The sequence below is a fragment of the Equus quagga genome, unplaced genomic scaffold, assembly GCF_021613505.1.
Source record: "Equus quagga isolate Etosha38 unplaced genomic scaffold, UCLA_HA_Equagga_1.0 251_RagTag, whole genome shotgun sequence".
NCBI classification, from domain to species: domain Eukaryota; kingdom Metazoa; phylum Chordata; class Mammalia; order Perissodactyla; family Equidae; genus Equus; species Equus quagga.
Window position 1 is genome coordinate 1939628 of NW_025799859.1, and position 21946 is coordinate 1961573.

A 21946-nucleotide genomic window follows, 5' to 3' on the forward strand; every position below is an offset into this window, starting at 1 on the left:
TGTGAATGGTAGAGGAAAGGGTTTTGTAATTTAGAAATGAACATTTCAAAAGTAATTAACTCAAATAAACTCCTGTAGAACACTTTAAATTATAGATGAGCAAAAAGAGGGGAATGGAAAATAACCTGTAACTCCACCAGCCTGAGATAACCTCTGATTGTAATTGGGTGCATATCTTTCTAAATGCTGTGTATCGACATGAAGTTACTCCGTAACCCATTGATTCATAGTGACACATTTGGACTTTTCCTAACTTTGCTCAAGTTCCACATATCAATCAACTGAGAAAATCAGTCACATCATCATAAAATGCACAGATTCCAAAATCATTAATTTGCTTTGGTAGTCATGAAAGTGGGGGGCTGGGAGGGAGGGGAGGAAAGGGGAGGGGAGAGGAAGGGAAGTAAATTGGAGTAGAGTTGTTTAATCATTATAATTTTTCCATTTGTCACAGGAAACTTTGCAGATTTTGTTCCAAAACTTCAGGGGGAAACACATAATAAGGCTTTGGTTAACCTGAACAACCACTGGTGTTTATGTATCTAATGGCTTAGGATGTCAAAAATTAAGTTGTCTACAATTGTCAGAATTATAATCAAGCAATGCCTAACGAGAGGGCACCTGTGAAAGGAGATTGACTATGAAATGAACATGTATTGCCTTATTCCCCTTAAATGCTGTTTTCTGGAACTCAAAGTTAAGATTCCCAGAAGTCTTTGGAATGCACAATAGAAGCAGGCTGCTGGCTTCCACATTTCTTTTGTTTACCCCTCAATTTGCTGAGAATGTCTGAATGATTTCATGGACTCATTTCTCATTTACCTTCCCCCATTCTTTTGGCACGTTAGTTTGGCTTGTATGTTCTTTAAAAGCATTTATAGGGCACTTAACATCTGATAACTGGAACACATTCATAATGTTATGGCTCCTGCTCAGAAGGATTCAGCTGAGAAAGAACAAATGGTCTTCTTCCGCTTTTTTTGTCTGAATCTCTTTACTGCTGGCTCATGGTACTATAGGGCCTGATAACCTCTCACATGCTCTTCAGTGATTGATGACCAAACCTGCTCAGTTGTTCCATCTAGCATTTTAGAGGCCTTGATACTTTTTAACAAGCTCATTGGAATCAGGCCTTTGCTAGTGAATAAAATAAGTGAAGTAGACCAATAGTTTACATCAGGGAACACAGAAGGATTTCTTTGTGTTGCCAACTCCAGTCAATTGATGGGTAGTTTCTGTCAGAAGGATTCTGATGCTGCTTCCAGGCTCTGTGGGAAAGACTACCAAGGTAATTAGTCACGTGTGGAAGAGTTTAAGATGCATAGGGTTTGGTCAGATAAAGTGAGGAAGTGAGGGGAGGGTATTCCTGGTAGAGGAGAAAGCACTGGCAAAAGACAAAAAGCATGGAAGATCACAGTGTATATGGGGGTGGGGGGAGGGCGGGCCGAGAAGGGTGGAAATGCAAGAAATTCGGGGTTAGTTGAGCCAAAAGTTTCAAAATATGAAATTCTGAGAGATGAGAATAAGGAAGCAGGCACGGTGGACTATGCTCAGTTAGGAGCTTGGACTTTATCCAGCTGACTAGTCATTAGAAGGTTTTAAGGAGGGAAGTGATGGGCTTAGGGTTTTAAATGGTTGTTGTAGTGATGGCTTTGAGGGAGACAAGGTTCAGCAGAGATAGGCTGAATTTGGGGGATGTTATTGCAGTATTCCAAGACATAGATAATTTGGGCCTGAACAAGGGCATTGCTGGTAGGGACAGAAAAGAGAAAGTAAAGAACCATTTACAGGAGAACTTGCTGATGGCCATGGAAGGAGGATGAAGGAAGGAGCAAAGCTTGGATGACTGGATGGATAGTGAACAGTAGAGTGATGTATCAAGAAAATATTTATAACTAAATGCTAAATGTTTAGACTAGACTGTAATACCATGGAATATCTGAAGTGCCTCTCTGTTGACTCTCTTTTTGTTGAAGAGGTTCATATAAATCATTTTTAAAAATGCATGTCTCCTATTTCTGAGGGATACTATGAGGCAAACTATGTAGGATATGGAACCAAGGAAAAGATTATCTTATGGAAGATCTCGATCTCTATCTATCTGTCTATCTATCTATCTATCATCTATCATCTATCTATCTATATGTATATCTCACAATAATAAATAATACAGTCCATTATAAATAACAAAAATAGCACAGAAAAATGACTGCCTTTTGAGCATGGTGGCATTGTTTATTGTCAAATCCGGGATACTTTTAAGAGTGAGATTTGGAGGGAGTAGGTAAAAGAATTAAAATTATTTTAATTTTCTGAAATATTTATTTATTGAACAAGTTGTTTTTATTATATTGGTCGATTTATAAAATAGTTATTTTAAAAAACTATTTTCAAAAATCAAATTCTAATGATAGTATTTTGTTAAAAATAAAAAACTTGGGATAAGAAACAAAGCCAGATGGGACCCCAGCACAATGAGCATGAAGTGGAACTGTCCCTGGCAAACAGGAAGTATGGTCACCCACCTTATGAGGTCAGAAATGAATGTTATGTGCTAACTTCTAAGGAAATAGTTTCATTATCTCCTCTGGTGGTTCATTCATTTCTGCTAGGGATCCAGCAGTGGATGCACAGATGGTCCATGTGCACACTTCGGCTCACAATCTAGAGGTTGTTATGTGAGCCCACGGTTGCCATGTCTCAGGGGCAATTTTAGCATTGTGTCCTCTAACATGTTGCCCCAAGAGGAGGGACTGGCTGGCTTTGAATATGGCAGAACATTGTGTTGCTTGGGAAAGTGACAAGATAGGAACATACTCCAGGGATGTGCTAGATCCATTCTGCCATTTGGGTAGATCCAAAATGTTGGGGTCCATCTTAGGAGAAGAAGAGCTCATCAAGCCCCAGAGGGAAAATTATTGCATTTCACATTATTGAGTTTCAAAATGTTGGATTTGGGATCCTCAGAATTGAGGATATTTTATTTAAAATATATGGCTAGGCTGACAGAGTCAAGAACAGAACTTCTGGCCTCTGGTTCTTTGGGGCAAGCTGGAATCTCTCTATTTCTCATTAGCCTACAGCTTTTCTTATCAGCCTTTTGCCTTAGTTATTTTTTTACTCTTCAAAAATGTTACTGTAGAGAAGAAAAAAGAATTCTTATGTCCTTTTAATATTTGGTATCCTCTTGTTTCTCGGTATGAAGTAGTTAGAAGAACAAACACTCTGGATGTACCTTATATATTAGGCATATTAATATCCCGTGAGTATCAAATTACTCAAATCACTTTATCTGGTTGGAAACAATTTCATGGAGTTTGTGATAGGACTGTGGTTGAGATCAAGTGAGACATTCCAGGTAAAGTGCCTAACACAGTGCTTGACAAATGGGTGGCCAATAAACGGCAGCTACAGTTATTAAGGAAGGAATAAAAGGTTTCACGTTGCTAGGGCCACCTTTAGAGAAAACTGTCACATAGGTTCCTTCATCCTCCATTTCAGCTTCCTTCCTACTCATTAACCCTCTCCCCATCTCCTATTACCAGTACTTGGGGTTCTCATTATACCCTTAGACTGCCCTCTTTTCCTAGTCTAGCATCTTTTGTTCCTGATTTATCATCCTCATCTCTTTCCCTCCAGACTTAAGACCTATGTTTTGGTTGTCTGCCATATCTAACCTTGGAAAGGTTTTGTTAATGTTGTTTATGCCCAAACATTAAAGACCAACATCATTTTCATGTGCTAGTCTTGCCAGAAGATAGTTTAATTTTAGTGAAGGTCAACATCATAACCCAAGAGAATAAAAGTGCAAAACTTAAGTTGGAGGCATCAGCAGTAGGAAGAGAAGAGATATTTTTAAAGAGAAGGACTCAATGAAAACGATAAAAATAATGAACAGCTAACATTTATTGGGTGACAACTCTATTTTGCACTGTGTTTTATAAGCATTGCCTCATTTAACCCTTACAACCAATAAATTAGGTACTATTATTATCACTATTTTTTTGATGAGGAAAATACAGCTTGGAGAGATAAAGCAAATTGCCAAAGGTCATATACACCCAGTAAGTGGAGAAGACAGTTTAGAACTCAAGTTCATCCAACTTACCACCATCTCTCTCATGCATTCACTTATAGGCTAAATTTTCATCAGGGCACGTATTTATGTGCTCTTCTTATCATTATTTCCTAGAGCCTAGTGCAGTGGTTGGCACATAGTAAACAATCAGTTAATAGTTGGTAGATGAAGTAATGCATAAATATCTATTTGGCCATAACCTCCTCTCCATTTACTCCTCTGGGATCACCTCTTTCTTGGAGGCCCTGCCTTGCCCAGTATGCCAAAACTCTGAACTTCCAGTAGTCCCACATATACTGTTCTGCTTCTTGACTTCATGCCTCTGTCTTCCTGTCCTTTCTTCCTACAGTTACCCATTTTCCCAGATGTTTCTGGACTAACTTCCATTTGCTCCATAACACAGAGCTCAGGAGTGACCTCCCTCCATGAAGCTTTCCATCTCTCTGGCCTCTGCTGCTATCCTCTCCCTCACTATCTCCATTCCTCTTCGTACCTCAGACCAACCCAGCCACAGTTCTCTCCAGGTCTACCTTTTCCACTAGATCATGGTGTTTTGGAGGGCAGATGTCTGACATATTTTTGTATCCTTTTTTTGTACCTGACATTTTTTGTATGCTTCTGGCCTGGCCTAGTTTATAAATTCTAAGGTGCATTTTTTCATATTTTAACATCTCTGAAATTGAAATACATCTTCCAATTGGTGAAATCTTAAAATTATAATTGACAGTGGGTTTTTTTTTGACTTAGGGATACAAAAGGAAGGGTTGATTGAATCCTGTAATTAATGGGATTTACATTAGATTTAGTGTAAAGAGGTTATATGAGTGAATGAATGAATGAGTGACAATCATAGCCCTCTTCGTATCACATTATTATTCCTACTTACAACCTAGCTGTTCTGCACCACAGCATCATTACAGGGCAACAGTTGAGCATTATTCTTTATTTATGATGGGCTTTCCTAGTAAAAGTAAGACAGATAATAAACTAGCTCAAATTATTCTTCATGATTTCTTTCTGGGCTGATGTGACTGTTCCATATGCTTGTCTTCCAGGTGAAATTGATCTTCAAATTCTCTCCAAAGTGCAGGCTCAATATCCAGGAGTTCATATCAACAATGAAGTTGTTGAACCAAGTGCTGAACAAATTGCCAAGTACAAAGGTACCTGTAACCCATGATGCTGTATGCCAATCTTATCCCGAAAGGCAGATCATCCCTAGTGTGTCCCTTCAATCATTTACAACATAGTTACTGCAGTATGTTCTTTGTAAGCTTATTGGGAGGAGAACCTAATTAATTTGTTTTCTTGGCAGGCATGGCTAAACACCTCACAATAGAAACAGTGAATAATTAGAGTCCATTTTTTACTGACTCTCCATCCATTCCCTAGTCACCAACTATTATTTTTGGATGTTTATTCTTGGAGAGAGAGTCATTAATTCATTCAGAAATATTTAAAGAGAATCCGTGTTTATAAAGAGTTTATGTTTAATGGGTTACAGCAGGAGTTGGCAAACTTTTCCCTGAAAAAGGCCAAATGATGAATATTTTAGGCTTGGAAGACCACACAATCTCAGTTACTACTAATCAGTTCTGTCATTGTAGCACAAAGCCATCTGTAGACAATGCATAAACTAATGAGCATGGGTATGTTCTAATAAACTTTTATTTATAAACACTAAAATTTGAATTTTATATCACTTTCATGTATCACAAAATATTATTATTATTTTGATTTTGTTTAACCATTTAAACGTATAATGGCACAAGATATGAAAGACAGAGGCATGAAGTCAGGAAGTAGAATAGGGTATGTCTTTTCTGTGCTTTATTTTTTGTTTTTGGTGAGGAAGATTGACCCTGAACTAACATCTATTGCCAATCTTCCTCTTTTTGCTTGAGGAAGATTGTCACTGAGCCATCTGTGCCAATCTTCCTCTATTTTATATGTGGGATGCTGCCACAGCATGGCTTGTTGAGCAGTGTGTAGGTCTGTGCCTGGATCCGAACCTGCGAACCCTAGCCTGCTGAAGCAGAGCATGTGAACTTAACCACTATGCCACCAGGCTGGCCCCTAGGATATGTTTTTAGCTTGCAGTCCACTTAAAAACAGGTAGTGGGCGAGAAATGGCCCACGGGCTGTGGTTTGCTGACTCCTGGATTACAGAATTATATCACCTGTTTTACATCAATTTCCATTGATAAAACTCACCAGTTGATTCCCCATTAATACTGAGATAATGTAACCTATGTCTGATCAGGGTTCTCATAATTATTATTGGCTCTTTCTTTCATCTCTAATTTCATATACTACTAGAAAAAAAATCAGGATGAACTCTCTGGTCTTCCAGAGCTACATAAAAAAGAAAAATGTGCTTTATATCTGTTATGTATATAACATTGATTGCATGAAAATTCTAGATGGAAATGGGTTCCACATTTGCAATTAAAATTGATGGTGTGCTACGACTTCTCTGTATTTTAGAGCTTGTAGCCAAGACATCAAACCTCGAGAACATAAAGTTTGCTTGGCATAAGGAGACATCATCTGAATATCAAAATAGAATGATGGAGAAAAAAGAACTTCAGGAGTGGGACTTTATTCATATGATTCAGGTAAGAAACATTTATTGTTATATACTCTCAGAAAGGAGATTTTTCAGAAATCTGTATGAAGAGTGCCTAGTATTCTAACTTGAAAAAGAAAAACGAAAATCTGATTTTATAAGTGAGCATTATCCGTCCAATTGAGATAAAGAGGTTGATAATACTAAGAGATTCTCTGTAACATTCAAAAAGCTAGTTTTCTCTACTCAAAATACTTCTAGAGTTGTTGATATTGTTTCAATGTTGGCTTAATTAATTTTTGTAGGATTGAAAGGTCGTAGATCGATTTGAGGACAATAGAGGACATATGTCCCACATCCTAGCACAGTTCTCCAGTAGGTCTAATGGTCTGGATGGACCAATGTCCCAGAGTTTTATGACTTCTCTTGCTTTTGCCTTCTGTTGCCCTGGCTAGTGAACATGTGACAGAAGGGGCAGATTAGATGATTCCTGAGGTCAATAAAGTTTTACTGATATCAGACAGTCATTCAGTAGAAATTTATTTCCATGTTCTAGCACCAAGAGTGTAATTCTTGGAAAGGGGGTGACTATTCAGTAGATGGTATGGAGGCATATTTCCAGGGATTACTAATATTTCTCAATAGCATATAGGTGGATAGGCTTTGGATGTTGGCTACCATTAGAAGATGTGTATATTTTAGAAATACCACTTGATTAATAACAAGATGCTTCTTTCTTTCTATGGTCCACAAGTATAGTCACCCCAAAAGAATAAATGTAAAAGAAATCAAAGGAAAAAATGACTGCAAGATTGACATATCCAGGCAATCTTACATCTCTGCTCTCTTAGCTGACAAAATCATTTACCTATAAGGGAGTGCTTAACATTGTCCAGCAAGCCTATGGTGTTTCTCTATTAGACTTGCTTTCCCACCTCTTTAGATAACTAGTTCATACTCCCTCTCTCTCCTTAAACCTCCTATAACCCCTCTCCCACCATTCATTCCCATCTGATGACCTCACTTCATACTGTATAGCAAAAACAGAAACCATCAGATGGAAACTCATCTTTCACCCTCCAGATTTACAAACATAGCTGCACCCGTACCCACTATCTCCTTCTTCCATCTTACTACAAAAGCCTTTTATCAAAAGCCAATCCCTCCACTTATGCTGTGGATCCCATTCTTTACCTGTTATAAAATGTGGCAGCTTCAGAGATCATTCTCCCATTTCTCTCAAAACTTCCATGTTTGTTTTTTCTTTCTCACAGCAACTCTGCTTCCTCTGCATTACTATTTTATTCATCTCTCTTTCTTTATCTACTCTGCATTTTTCTTTGCTATGTTGTTGTCTCTTCATTGATCTTTAGAGTCCTACTGCTCTCATGACATTCTTTCAACTTAATATTCACAGTCAACTGCAGAGAATCTCAGTGTTTATCAGATCAAATTTCAGAGCATCTGCCATGACCCACCTCCTCTTTTTTAGCCAGGTCATGTCATAGATTGTTAGCCATCTTATGGATTAGCTGTATCTGGGTACCTATCTATGTATGGTCCCTGTGGTGAATAGCATGGAGTGACATGATACTAAATATGGCTCCTGAGGCAGCAAGGGCCCTGTGCCTGTCCCTTTTCTTTCATTCACTCATATGAGAGGGGCATAGCTTAGGTTCTTTTTTGCTTTATGCCATAAATTCTGTCATGGGCATCTACATAGAATATTGAACTCTTGTCCAAAAGAGACAAAGATGAGATATAAGTAGTAAGTATTTGTGGGGGTAGATTCCAGGAATGCAAGCCCTTAAGGAAAATTTTCCACCACCAATGTATAATTCCAAGTTCTATCTGTGTTGAGTGGAAAGACTTCTCCTGCACTTCCCCAAAGATGGTCCAGAGTGATTAAAAATGGGTGGGCTGACCCCTAGCATCTTGTGACCAAGCATGTAATCTCATGCTTTACTCCAGTCTATTTTCCTTGAGAATCTGTCAATATCAGAGTCTGTCATATCTTCTGTGATTTAAAAAAAGCATCTGTGAGCATATGGTGAAGACAGTGCAAAGGGCTTAATTTTAAGGCAGTGTTCCACGAAATGGAGTCTGTTTTTATGGTGCTGGCACCATTTTCTCCCAGAAGAACTACAATTCACAAAATAGGGAGTAAGCATAGAATCAATGCTCCCATGTGGAGTGGAGACTAAGCGTCTCCAGCTATAAATAACTGTGTTATTGAAGCCAGAAAGAGTAAATTTAAAACTATTTGTCTCTGGTTGAGCAAATACTATAGTTTTCCCTTTCACCAAATATTTTCTCACATTATTGTTGTATCTCTCCTTACAATTATCTTTAGTCTTTAAACTTCTTGTTTTTTTTTCTACTTTTTCTTCCCAAATCCCCCCAGTACTTAGTTGTATATTTTAGTTGTGGGTTCTTCTAGTTGTGGCATGTGGGACGCTGCCTCAATGTGGCCTGACGAGCGGTGCCATGTCTGTGCCCAGGATCCGAACCAGCCAAACTCTGGGCCGCCGAAGCAGAGCATGCGAATTTAGCCATTCAGCCACAAAACTGGCCCCTTAATTGTTTTGTTGAATAAAAATCCACTCAACTTGAAAATCAAACTTTCTAATGAGTGTCTCTCCAAGTAACAAAGACATTGACATAGAAAAGTGACTCATTTCTCTTTTCCTTCATTTCTAGATGCTATATTATGTAAAAGACATCCCAGCTACTCTGAAATTCTTCCATAGTCTCTTAGCTACCAATGCTAAGATCCTCATTATTATTGTGTCAGGTAAGTTATTCTCATTCAACTGAATTTTAAAACAGCAATAGTGCATATATGCATGGATTCATGTGTTTGTAGGCAGCTGGTATATTTCATCTTCATTATGAAATTCTTGACTTGGCTCCTGATCATAGTCAATTAATTAACACAATATTAGGAAAGTCCTTCACAACAGCTCTCAGTTTAGGGAGTCTAGTGGAATTAAACATCTATTTATTTTTTTCTCTTGAGAAAATATGTCTTTGTTGTCTATATATAAATTCTCTTTTATATAACAGAGCAAATACAAATGATAGGAATTTTTTAAATGAGACTAAAAATAGTAAATATATTTACCTCCTTTTTGTCCCTTGAATATCTCTTTTCCCTCTGTGATGTTTATTAATAAACAAAGGTTTAAATATTTTAGATTCTATCAAATTAGATTAATTTGCATTTCTAGAGCCGTTATCAATATTGTTCATTATAGGTTTTCTCAAATAACTATCAAAAATGGTTTGCTTTGTTTGTTTTGTTTTCCAAAGAAGGCATTTGATCATGTCATGTTGCCTCCAGTGCAATAGTAAGTACCACACAGAGAATATAACTAAACATGTTAGCAAAAGAAACATTGACATTATTGAGTTCATTCGTTCGTTACTTCTTTCATTCAGCAATGATTGCCCACACAGTGCTAGGCAGGCCGATTCTAGACGTACAACAGCCTCTGTCTTCCTAAGCTTATACCAGACCCCATACTCAAAAATCATATGTCACAAAATTCATTTGTTCTTCAACATGAGGGACGGCTTTAAGTATGGCAAACATGGTTGTTGCCTGTAATCTTGGGTTTGAACTGATGTGGGAGTTTGGCAATAGAGAGTTCCTGTACACAACCTCTTGCCCAAGAGAAAGTTTTGATATACTATTTTTATCTCTGGTTAGTTAAAAATATTCATTTATATGGGAGATATCTGTCTGTCTTCCCATCTAGAAAGGCTTATGTAAACTGGATGCTTCTTACTAACCTCTCTCTAAATTAGGACACTTGGGTAAAGCATTTTGTACTATATTTAGGGATACAAAAGTAAACTTAGTCATCAACGTTGAATGCAGTCAATTCTTGATCATCTGTATCAATAATACAGAAACAGTGTTGCAGACAGAAATAGCAATTCATCCAGAAATCATATATACTTGATTTTAGAATATATTTCATATCAATAGCAGATCTACTCATTTATACTTGGTTTATTCTAACATATTTTCAGAAGTTAAATATTTGAATATCAGAATGCAGCTCTATGAGTATGAGTTTATAACTCCCAATAAGAAAAAGCCTGCCTAAGATTTAGAAATGGCATGAGTAGTCTACAAGCAACTGAGAATTAACTAAGTGCCTTATGGATACACTCTTCTGCTGGCTATACCATGAATGAGTTAATACAATCCATGTAAACTAAAATAGGCCCAGTGTAAACTAAAATAGGCCCAGTGAAATTATGATGATACATGAAGCAAGAATGCTGAGGCATTTCCCAGCAGTGTGAACTTGCTCTATGAGTCTTAGTTTATTCAAGGGCTATTTCTGGATAATCATACCTACATCATATTACATCTGTGCATATATGTGGTTCATATGTACTATGTATACATACATTCATGGGGAAAAATCAAAAGAAAAGGAGTAAAAGCTCAAAGATCAGCTTTTTTAGAAAAAGGTATTTTGAGTAGAAAATTATTCAATGTAATTTGATGGTGGAAATTTTTTATTCACTTTTTCAAGATGCAGTTCCACAATTCTTCATTACTACACATAGCATAGGATACAAGTGTCCCAAAAAGGAAAACATTGTTAATAGATATTGTTCCTAGACATATGAATGCAACAAATAACAGTTGTCAAATTATTAAAGGGACTCTAATGATGTCCTTCCTTTACCATATGTACTTCTTTCTTAGAAGAGATTTATACAGCTATAGAAGAAATGTTATATATATATCTTCTTAAAAGAAGAACCACTTAGCAAAAGGGGAAAATAGATTTAGGAATTTTATCTTGGTTTTTCCACTTCTCTCCTAAGGCTGAAAGTCATAGTTTCATTGCCTCTATTTATCAGAAGAGTTGTTAAGTAAATAAATTAATTAAAGATAAGTAAAATGTTTTAAAAAAATAAACCATCTTATCCAATGTAGTTTCCTTTACAGTTAAAGAAAATATTCTACCTGAAAAGGGAAATAACATTGTTAAATATGTTGATCTTGTCATCAACTTGGGAATGTCTCCAGATTCCCCAGTCTTATGGGCTCCTGCTTAACTCTTAAAAATCCAGAGTAAGTGAAGAGCCGTCATGTCAAGTAACTTGGGTTGTCCCTCCCCCTCCCCCGACTCCCGAGTATTCCTGGGGGTCCGGCTTACGTTTTCCTGATGGTGGCCAGCCATTGTTTGCTCCAAATGTCTGCTCCCAGTTTAACTTTTGATTTGTCTCCAAACCTTGCATGTGCTGCAACTACCTTTCCCATCTTGTTCTGGTTTTCCCCCAGCACGGACGTAGCCCTACCTCCTTCCTTCTCCAAAGTACCATTCTTTGATTTGGGGAGATGTTGAGATCTATGGAGAGGAAGAACAGCAGATATGGAATTCTGCATCAAAGTCCTACAGCCACTCTCTTTCTAGCTTTTCCTTTGCTAGGTCAGGGCCCACCTCCCTTGCACTAATTCCTCATGAACTTCTCAGACCTCACCCATATTCTCTCAGCTCAGTACTTTTCCTAAGACATCAGATCCATCATCCCATCTGTCTTATTTATTATATCGAGAAGCTTAACTCCTTTTTCCTCTACCTCTCTCCCCTAGGTAAACCTGTGTACCTATGAAACTGTCTTAACAATACATTTCCCTGAGATAAATTATTTTGCCCCCTCAGTGTATGGAAGAGACTGCAGTTTCCTTTTTACAAAATAGCAATAATGGCTTTGTTGCATTAATAAAGCCAATACAAATACAGCAGTCCCTCCGTATCTGAAGTTTTGCTTTCCACAGTTTCAATTACCTGTGGTCAACTGCAGTCCAAAAAATATTAAATGGAAAATTCCAGAAATAAACAATTCATAAGTTTTAAATTGCACACTGTTCTGTTGTATGATGAAATCTCACACTATCCCATTCTGTCCCACCCCAGATGTGAATGATCCTTTTGTCTAGTGTATCCACACTGTATATGCTACCTGTCAGTCACTTACAAGCCATGTTGGTTTTAGATCAACTGTCACAGTATCACAGTGCTCGTGTTCAAGTGACCCTTATTTTACTTAATAATGGCCCCAAAGCACAAGATTAGTGATGCTGAGGTAGGGGAGGAAGAGAATTCCTCTATCCTCTAGGTCCTTCTGGCTGGTCTAAGATTTAAATTGACATGAGACAGAATAACAGGCGAAAATCAAACAAAGCTTTATAACAATGAATACATGGAAGAAACCCAGGAAAGCTGAGTAACTCACCAGAATGGCCAAAGACGCCACCTTAAATAACATTTTCTCCTAAAGACAAAGGAGTATGTTGGGGGCAATGGTTTGGGACTTCAAAGGAGAGGAAGGCAATTCACATGGAGATGGAAAAGCAAATGTTTGGTAGACAGCACTTTGAACAGAATGGACTTGGCAAGGACGCTGCCAGTCTACCTATCCCCAGAGTTATCTATGGTGATGGCCTGTCCCCAGGACAGGCCTTTTATCTTAAATTCTTTTAGGTAGTTAGGGGGAAGGTCAAAGTTTCTTTCAGAGTCTTTTGTTCTTAAAAATAAGCCAAAGAGACACATTTTGAGGTGGCCAATTCTGATCCCCCACACTGGCAATTCAGATATGCCAAAAAGAAGCCTAAAGTGCTTCCTTTAAATGAAAAGGTGAAGGTTCTTAACTTAATAAGGAAAGAAAAAAAATAGTATGCTGAGGTTCCTATCTATGGCGAATTTTATTACAGTATATTGCTATAATTGTTCCATTTTATTAGCAGTTATTGTTGCTAATCTCTTACTGTGCCTAATTTATAAATTAAACTTTATCATAGGTATGTATGTATAGGAAAAAACATAGTACATATAGGGTTTGGTACTATCTGTGGTTTCAGGCATGCATTGAAGGTCTTGGAACATATGCCCCTCAGATAAGGGAACTACTGTACACAGGTCAACTTTTGGAAAAATAGATCAAGCTCAGTTTCCAACATTGGAAACAAATCTAATCACAAGAAATTCCCAATCAGATTTATTTTGTATCATTGTCAATCAATAAGTATAGGATTTTTTAAATGTTTTTATTGCAGTAACATAGGTCTGTATTATTATATAAATTTCAGGTGTACATCATTATATTTCAATTTCTATGTAGATTACATCATGTTTACCATTCAAAGACTAATTACAATCCATCACCACACATGTGCCTAATCACCCCTGTCAGCCTCCTCCTTCCCTGCTTCCCCTCAGGTAACCACTCATCCAATCTCTGTCTCTATGTGTTTGTTTGTTGTTGTTTTTATCTTCTATTTATGAGTGATATCATATGGTATTTGACTTTCTCCCTCTGACTTATTTCATTTAGCATCATACCCTCAAGATCCACCCATGTTGTCACAAATGGCAAGATTTCATCCTTTTTTATGTCTGAGTAGTATTCCATTATGTATATACACCACATCTTCTTTATCTATTCGTCTACTGAGGGATACCTAGGTTGCTTCCAAGTCTTGGTTATTGTGAATAATGCTGCAATGAACATAGGGGTGCATATATCTTTACCCATTCATGTTTTCATGTTCTTTGGATAAATGCCCAACAGTGGAATAGCTGGATTGGATGGTAGTTCTATTCTTAATTTTTTGAGGAATCTCCATACTGTTTTCCATAGTGGCTGCACCAGTTTGCACTCCCACCAGCAGTGTATGAGGGTTTCCTTCTCTCCACACCTTCTCCAACACTTATTATGTCCTGTCTTGTTAATTATAGCCATTATGATAGGAGTGAAGTGATATCTCATTGTAGTTTTGATTTTCATCTCCCTGATAGTTAGTGATGTTGAACATCTTTCCCTGTGCCTGTTGGCCATCTGTATATCTTCTTTAGAGAAATGTCTGTTCAGATCTTTTGCCCATTTTTTAATTGGGTTGTTAGTTCTTTTGTTGTTGAGATGTATGAATTCTTTGTATAGTCTGGATATTAACCTCATATCAGATATATGGTTTGCAAATATCTTCCCCCAATTGTTAGGTTGTCTTTTTGTTTTGTTGATGATTTGCTTTGCTGTGCAGAAGCTTTTTAGTTTGATATAGTCCTATTTGTTTATTTTTTCTCTTGTTTCCCTTGTCCAGTCAGACATGGTATTTGAAAATATGCTGCTAAGACCAGTGTTGAAGATTGTACTGCCTTTGTCTTTTTCTAGAAATTTCATGGTTTGAGGTCTTACATTCAAGTCTTTAATCCATTTTGAGTTAATTTTTGTGTACGGTGTAATATAATGGTCTACTTCATTCCATTGCATGTGGCTGTCCAGTTTTCCCAACACCATTTATTGAAGAAACTTTCCTTTCTTCATTGTGTGTTTTTGTTCCCTTGTTGAAAATTAGCTGTCCATAGATGTGTGGGTTTATTTCTGGGCTCTCAGTTATGTTCCATTGGTCTGTGTGTCTGTTTTTGTGCCAGTGCCATGCTGTTTTGATTACTATAGCTTTGTAGTATATTTTGCATTCCAGGGAGTGTGATACTGCTAGATCAGATTGTGGACAGCAAATGCATTTGAGAAAGCTCCCAGGTCTTCTGTGGTGCCTGATCAACTTCCCTCCTTACCCTTGTGAAAAAACCATTGCCCTAAACTGCCTTCTTAGTGTTTCTTAAAACCTCATTCTCCATACCTTCCCAATGAAAATATTCCTTAAACTGGAATATTGCCCTAAAACTTGGAACACCTACAGGAAAATGTTTTATACTAGGCTCTGTTTTTATCAGGTTTCTTGCAGTCATTTTCTAAATGGAATTTGCTTCATCATTACCTAGAAGAGAAGTAAAGAAGCCTGTTCTGTGTATTTCCTTTGTTTCAGGGCACAATTGTTATCCATAGCTGCATTGCCGTGCAGAAAACTGAATGCTCATTGTAGACGGATTCAGACAAGCCTAGAACTAGTCATTAAATTAAATTTCTGAGAGCACACATCTAGATAGATAATGGTGTGTCTGGATCAACATCTTGCTCTAAACCGTCATCTTAAATATGCCACACAGCTAAGGCTCTTGCCTGGCCATCTCAGTCAGACACTGACCTGTTACTGAACTGATGAGTTATTTCTCTGAATAGGCTGAACTACTCATATGGACACTCATTTTTGAAATTTATTAGATCATACGATAATGAAATATGGAGTCAGTTTTTAGATTTAATTATGTAGAGCACCTAACTTGGCTACTGAGCCATGTGTGTTCAGCCATATTTAAAACAGAGTCTGTAGTCTTCATCCTACATTGACTGCATAGGATAGTCATTGTGTAGATTTGGTTCATTCAGTGGTTATTGAGCTCCTACAGTCAGTCACTGCCAGGCTCTGAAGTTTGCAAAGATGACTATGACTTTTCCTCTGCCTTTGAAAGGCTCCTAATCTATTGGAGGATTCAGATACGTAAACACTTTCAGCAGTGTGCTAAATTTCCTATAAGAGGCATATGCAAAGTTTAAGGAGAGTTCCTTCAGAGCAGAGGGCTCTGCCTCTTACCTCTAGTCTCAGATCTTTGCAAAGCCTTTGGCACCTAGAAGACACTCAGTAAATATGTTTGAATTGAACTGGATTACTGTTTATTATTTCTGCCTTATAATATCCAAACTACAACTAGTTCTGAATGTCCATCCAAAAAAGAGACCATGTTTTAGCTAAAAGTGACTTCATGATGGATGTGGAATCAGAGATTACAGAAAGTTCTGGAGATTTGAAGATGGATTTAATAAATAGGAATAAAAGACTCAATAAAGAAGATACACATGTTCACACACATGCGCGCAGACAAAAGCAATGAAGGGCAGGGAAGTGAAACTAATTAGGAAAAGAAAAAGACATTGAAATCAGAATTAAGTGACAGCAGCATTTACTGGTCAGCCTGTTAGAATACGTGTTGCTTGAGGGAAGAGAGGCTTTCCTTTGTGTTTCTAAGTATCCTTTACAGAAGTAGCACAGCTCAGTAAATAGTCATTTAATTATAACGACCAGAAATTCCTCATTATGAAGATAAAAGATTTGATTTGGGGATGAAAAAGAAGAGAAATAAGAACAAAGGAGGTGGATTTTTAAAATGAGGAGTATCCCACAATAAAATGATGTCTATGGCATGTTTTTCTGCAAATGTTGGAGCCAGGCCTTAATGGAGAGAGTTGCTAATTAAAATGCAATTTATCTGGTTAAGGGAGATCAGCCAGGAGAACACTGAAGTTTTCTGTCCTTCCTTCTCCTTACCTGACTAAGGAAGGAGGCACATCATGGTATGTTATTGTTAATACAGTGGGAAAAACAGAATCTGGTTTATATCGCTTTGAAAATAAAGTTAACACCATATGTTGTGCCCACTGAGAGCCATTATGATAATGCTTCCGTCAGAAAGTGTATAATTGCTCAGCTCAGAAATGGCACCAAGTCACAGAACACTGACACCAGCACATTTTCTGCAATTAGTGTTTGCTGCTTCTTTCTCTGCCAGGTTGAAAATAATAATAATAATGATAAGAGAGCCCCTCCTCAACCTCTGAAATATTTATTTTCTTGTTATGTCTTGTTTGTAGGCAAATTCTTATTTGGGCAAACAATCACTGTCTTCGGAATGAAAGATTTTTTAATATATACTCATGATCCTCCTTTTTTTTCATTGAAATGAGGTTTTATTTTTTTTTCTCCTTCATTCCAATTCTACCTTCTCCTGGAGCATATCCTGCAGTGATCACTCCCTCTTCTGAAATATTAGTGGAACATCAATTATCTAGGCTATTTATTATTCACGATTTCCTGCCTTGGATAGTCTCTTTTGTTAAGTTAAATCGGGGGACTTTAGCCTAGTCCACGGATGAGGGCCAGGGGTCTTTGAGCATCCTATAACTATTTGCAGAACCGTGTGGGAAAGTATCATTTGTGTATTTTCCTGGGGAATCAATTTCTTTCATTAGATCATAAAGGAGGTTTGGGAAACAAAAAATCTCAAGTATTTGAAATCTTCACTGAAAGTTCATAGAAAATATAGGTTCTCTCTTATATTGCTTTGGCCAAGTCTAGCTTAATTTCCTAACACTTCAACTGTGTTTACTATAGACAGTCATGGTTCTAAGTGCCTTGCTTTCTTAACTCAGTTATTCCCTACAGCAATTCTATAAATAGATTCTATTATTATTCCTGTTTTGCAGATGATAAAACTGAGGCAGAGGCTCATAAAGCTGGTAAGAGGAAAGTCAGGCTTCGCACTCAGGGAGCTAAGCTTTAGAAACCACCCTTAATTACTGCACTGGATCAACTGTGTATGTAACAACCCGGAATTACATGCATTCATTAAAAAGTCCATAAATAAATGCTCATTTGTTTTGATTTATTATTATTATAGGTTTCTGAAGAGCAAGTTTGCTTTTTCACAGTCTCAAGATTACAACCAGTGGAAATACATCATCAAACTAATTCCGTATAATGTTCATTTATTTTGTAAATACTTATTACCCATCTGCCATTACACATTACACATCTGTGCTGAGCATTGTGCAATGATTCACTTACATTATCTTTTTTAATACTTGCAGTTGCCCCTGATGTAAGTATGGTTATCCCCATCTTATAGATGAGAAAACTGAGGTCCTGAAAGACTAAATAACAACCTCACCTCATTCATGAAGTGTCAGAAGAACAGTCCAACCTATGTCTCTCTCCCTCAGATGCTGCATCTCTTAGCATCTACGCTGGGCTGGGTTTTCAGTTAGATGCAACAGATATTGCTAAAACATCTTCTAAACTTGGGTACAAAATTTGTAGGGATCAGCCCAGTTACTGGCAGTCTGAGGCAGCATCTTATGAGCGGATAGGCATGAGAGGCTACCTCATCTTTGGTTGGAGTAAATCATCATTGTATTTACTGTGCTCGTTCTTTCCATTTCAGTTTTTACTCTTAGACCCTCCAGTGAACTCAAGACTCACACAAACAACTGCCTTCCTCCTGTCACCCCCTGAATGTCCAATAGGTATCTCAAGCTTACGTTTCCAGAATGAGATGCCTGATGATACATTTAAAACTGCTCCTCCCTCATTCTTCCCATTTCCAATAATAGCAATTCTCTCTTTTCAGGTGCTTGGGCCAAAATCATTGAGGTCGTCACTGACTCTTTTCTTTCACTCATACCCAAATATCCAAATTTTTGGCAAGTGACATTGAATCTAGGAATGTAATATATAAAAGATCCAACCACTTCTCATCCCTTCCAAGTTCACTGGTCCAGCTTACCATCATTTATCACCCAGATGATTGCAGTAGCCTTCTTATTGTTCTCCCTACTTCCGCCCTTATGCCCCTAGAGTCTAGTCTCATCTGCGTGGCCAGAGTGACCTTATTAAAACTTAAATCAGGTTAAGTTACTCTGATGTTGTGTTGTCCAATATGGAAGACACATTTGACTATTGAAGTTGAAATTTAAATGAATTAAGATGAAATAAAACTTAAAATTCAAAATCGTCCCATTCACGACAACATGGAGGGACCTTGAGGGTATTATGTTAAGTGAAATAAGCCAGATAGAGAAAGACAATCTCTGTATGACTCCACTCATATGTGGAGGTTAAACATGTAGACAAAGAGAACAGATTAGTGGCTACCAGGGGAAAAGGGGGGTGGGGGGTGGGCACAAAGTGTGAAGTGGTGCATCTACAACATGACTGACAATAATGTACAACTGAAATTTCACAAGGTTGTAAACTATCATAAACTCAATAAAAATTGTTAAAAAAATCATTTTCTCAGTCACACTAGCTACAGTTCAAATGTTCCATAGCCACAAGTGGTTAGTGGCTACTATATTGGACAATGCAGATATATAACATGTCCATCAGTCCAGAAAGTTCTATTAGATAGCACTACAATGACTTCCCATCTCACACCACATGACTTGGCACCATATCCACTCCCATCACCACCTATCCAACCTTATTTCCTTCCACTCTACTCTTTGTTCACTCATTTCCAATCTCACTGGCTTCCTGACTAGTTCTTAACATGCCAGGCATGTTCCTGCCTCAGCTCCTTCACAGTTGCTCTTCTCTCGTCCTGGAGTAATCTTCCCTCTGATATCTACATGGCTTGCTGTCATGTCTCTGCTCAAATATCACATTATTAGAGACTTTCTGTGACCACCCTACATAAAACAGCAACTCATCCAACTCTTTGAATCTCCTTATTCTTTGCTCTGATTTGTTTTTCATTAGCAATTAGCACCATCTGATGTATGATTTATTTACTTATTTATTTAACTTTCTCTCTCCCACCCGCACTTTACTGACTGCTCTACTCCAAGCCCCTAGTGTACGTACTGCCTGGCGGAGTAGGTAAATAAAAGGAAGAACAATTGAAAGCATGAACTTTGTTCTGTTGCACAGGAACCAGTGGCTGGAGAAAGCTATGGAAAAAGTACGGACCACGCTTGCCCCGGGATGACCTCTGCCTATATGTCACATCTGTTGACCTCACTCAAATGCTGGACAAGTTGGGGATTAAGTATGAATGTTACGACCTTCTGTCCACCATGGACATATCTGACTGCTTTATTGATGGCAATGAAAATGGAGACCTGCTTTTGGATTTTTTGACAGAAACCTGCAACTTTAATTCAACAGCACCACCTGATCTCAAGGCAGAAATTATGAAAGATCTGCAAGAACCTGAATTCAGTATAAAGAAAGAGGGAAAGGTTCTTTTTAATAATAACCTGAGTTTCATAGTGGTTGAGGCATAAATATCATGAGAGTGTCTTCAAAAATTATATTTTGAACAATGTTCATCATTCACTTATTTCTGTATTAAAATTACAAATATATCTCATAACATAAATAAAGCATTGTCTCTTTCATGTAAAACCTAGAAAATTCCAAGACATTCTTGGAGTTCCATGTAGAATCATATGACTGCTGGTCTTATCCCCATCCTTTCTCCAGGTAAAGAGACCGCTTGCAGACTAAATACTGCGTCAGCTGGAAAAATGAGACAACTAAGTTTCACTGGCTTATTGACAATAAAATCCTTTCCATTTGTTGATAGTACTGGAATTTCCCAGAATACTAATAAAGTGTATGCTATGAATTCTTTAAATACTGGTAAAGTATATACTTATTGATACCTTGAACACTAAGAAAGTATATGTTTACTGATTTCCCCCCTTTTGCAAAGAAGTATTTGTCTTTGTACATTCCTCTATTGTAGTTTCTGTCTTATTTTTATTGATTACTAAAAAGTAAGCACTTTTGGGATATTACAAAATTAACTCTTTGTCATGTGTTGCCATTTCCTCCTATTTTGTTTTCCCTTTTAATTTTATCTATGATTTTATAATATTTTGTTTCTTGATATACTGATGTTTTTCTATTTTATTCAGTCAAATTTAATTTTTTTCTTTTTTTAATTTCTGGGTTTTTGACACGTGTGTGTGTGTGTGTGTGTGTAAGACTGTCCCTGAGCTAACATCTGTGCCCATCTTCCTCTATTTTGTATGTGGGAGGCTGCCACAGCATAGCTTGATGAGTGGTGTAGGTCCATACCCGGGATCTGAATCCATGAATCCTCAGCCACTGAAGCAGAGTGCACAAACTTAACCACAACACCACTGGGCTATCCCCCTGACACATTTTAAAAAGGTCTTCTAAAACCAAAGTTTTAAAATATTAACATTTTTTATCATAATAATTTTATAGTTTCACTTTAAAAAACTAAATCTTTGATATGTTTGAAATTTATGTAAGTATAAAGAGTGAGGCTGAGAACAGCTGTTTCCCCTCAGAAAGATAGCCAGCTGTATCAACACAATTTACTTGAAAAGAAGAAAACCTCCAGTGACTTAAAATACACATTTTATCATTTACTAAATTTCCAGAAAAGCTTGAATCTATTTCAATACTCTATCGTGCCTTATGTCACTCAGTCTAAGATCTCCTCTAAGATCAAGTCATCTTCGGACAAGAGGATTTCAGGGGATTTTTGAAAACTTATTTGATATTTTTAATTTTATCTTTGATAATAAACATCTATCATTCTTATAAAAACAATACATCTATTTAGATAAGTAAGTAATTTGATAATAAATAAATATATTTTTAAAGTGAGTCAATAATTACCACTCCCTGTTGGAAACAAAACAAGAGTAAGGTATTACTCAAGAGCTCATGAATCCTGATTCTCCAGTGATGGAGCCTTCCACACAGCATGATATTCACTCTTTCACACTATAGAGCTACCGCTTAATGCTGCAGTAGAATCATTTGGAAGAGGTAC

At 37.3% G+C, this 21946-nt stretch overlaps 1 protein-coding gene across 1 annotated transcript in view; it reads left to right on the forward strand.

Moving 5' to 3' along the window:
• The window catches only part of LOC124233807 (histamine N-methyltransferase), a 40662-nt gene extending 19892 nt beyond the window's left edge, over positions 1–20770 (forward strand). The window contains exons 3-6 of the mRNA XM_046651026.1: positions 5134–5241; positions 6566–6696; positions 9348–9441; positions 20062–20770. Coding sequence (XP_046506982.1) covers positions 5134–5241; positions 6566–6696; positions 9348–9441; positions 20062–20417 — 689 coding nt within the window. The 3' untranslated portion in view covers positions 20418–20770. The remainder of the gene's footprint in view (positions 1–5133; positions 5242–6565; positions 6697–9347; positions 9442–20061) is intronic.
• The last annotated feature ends 1176 nt before the right edge of the window (positions 20771–21946 follow it).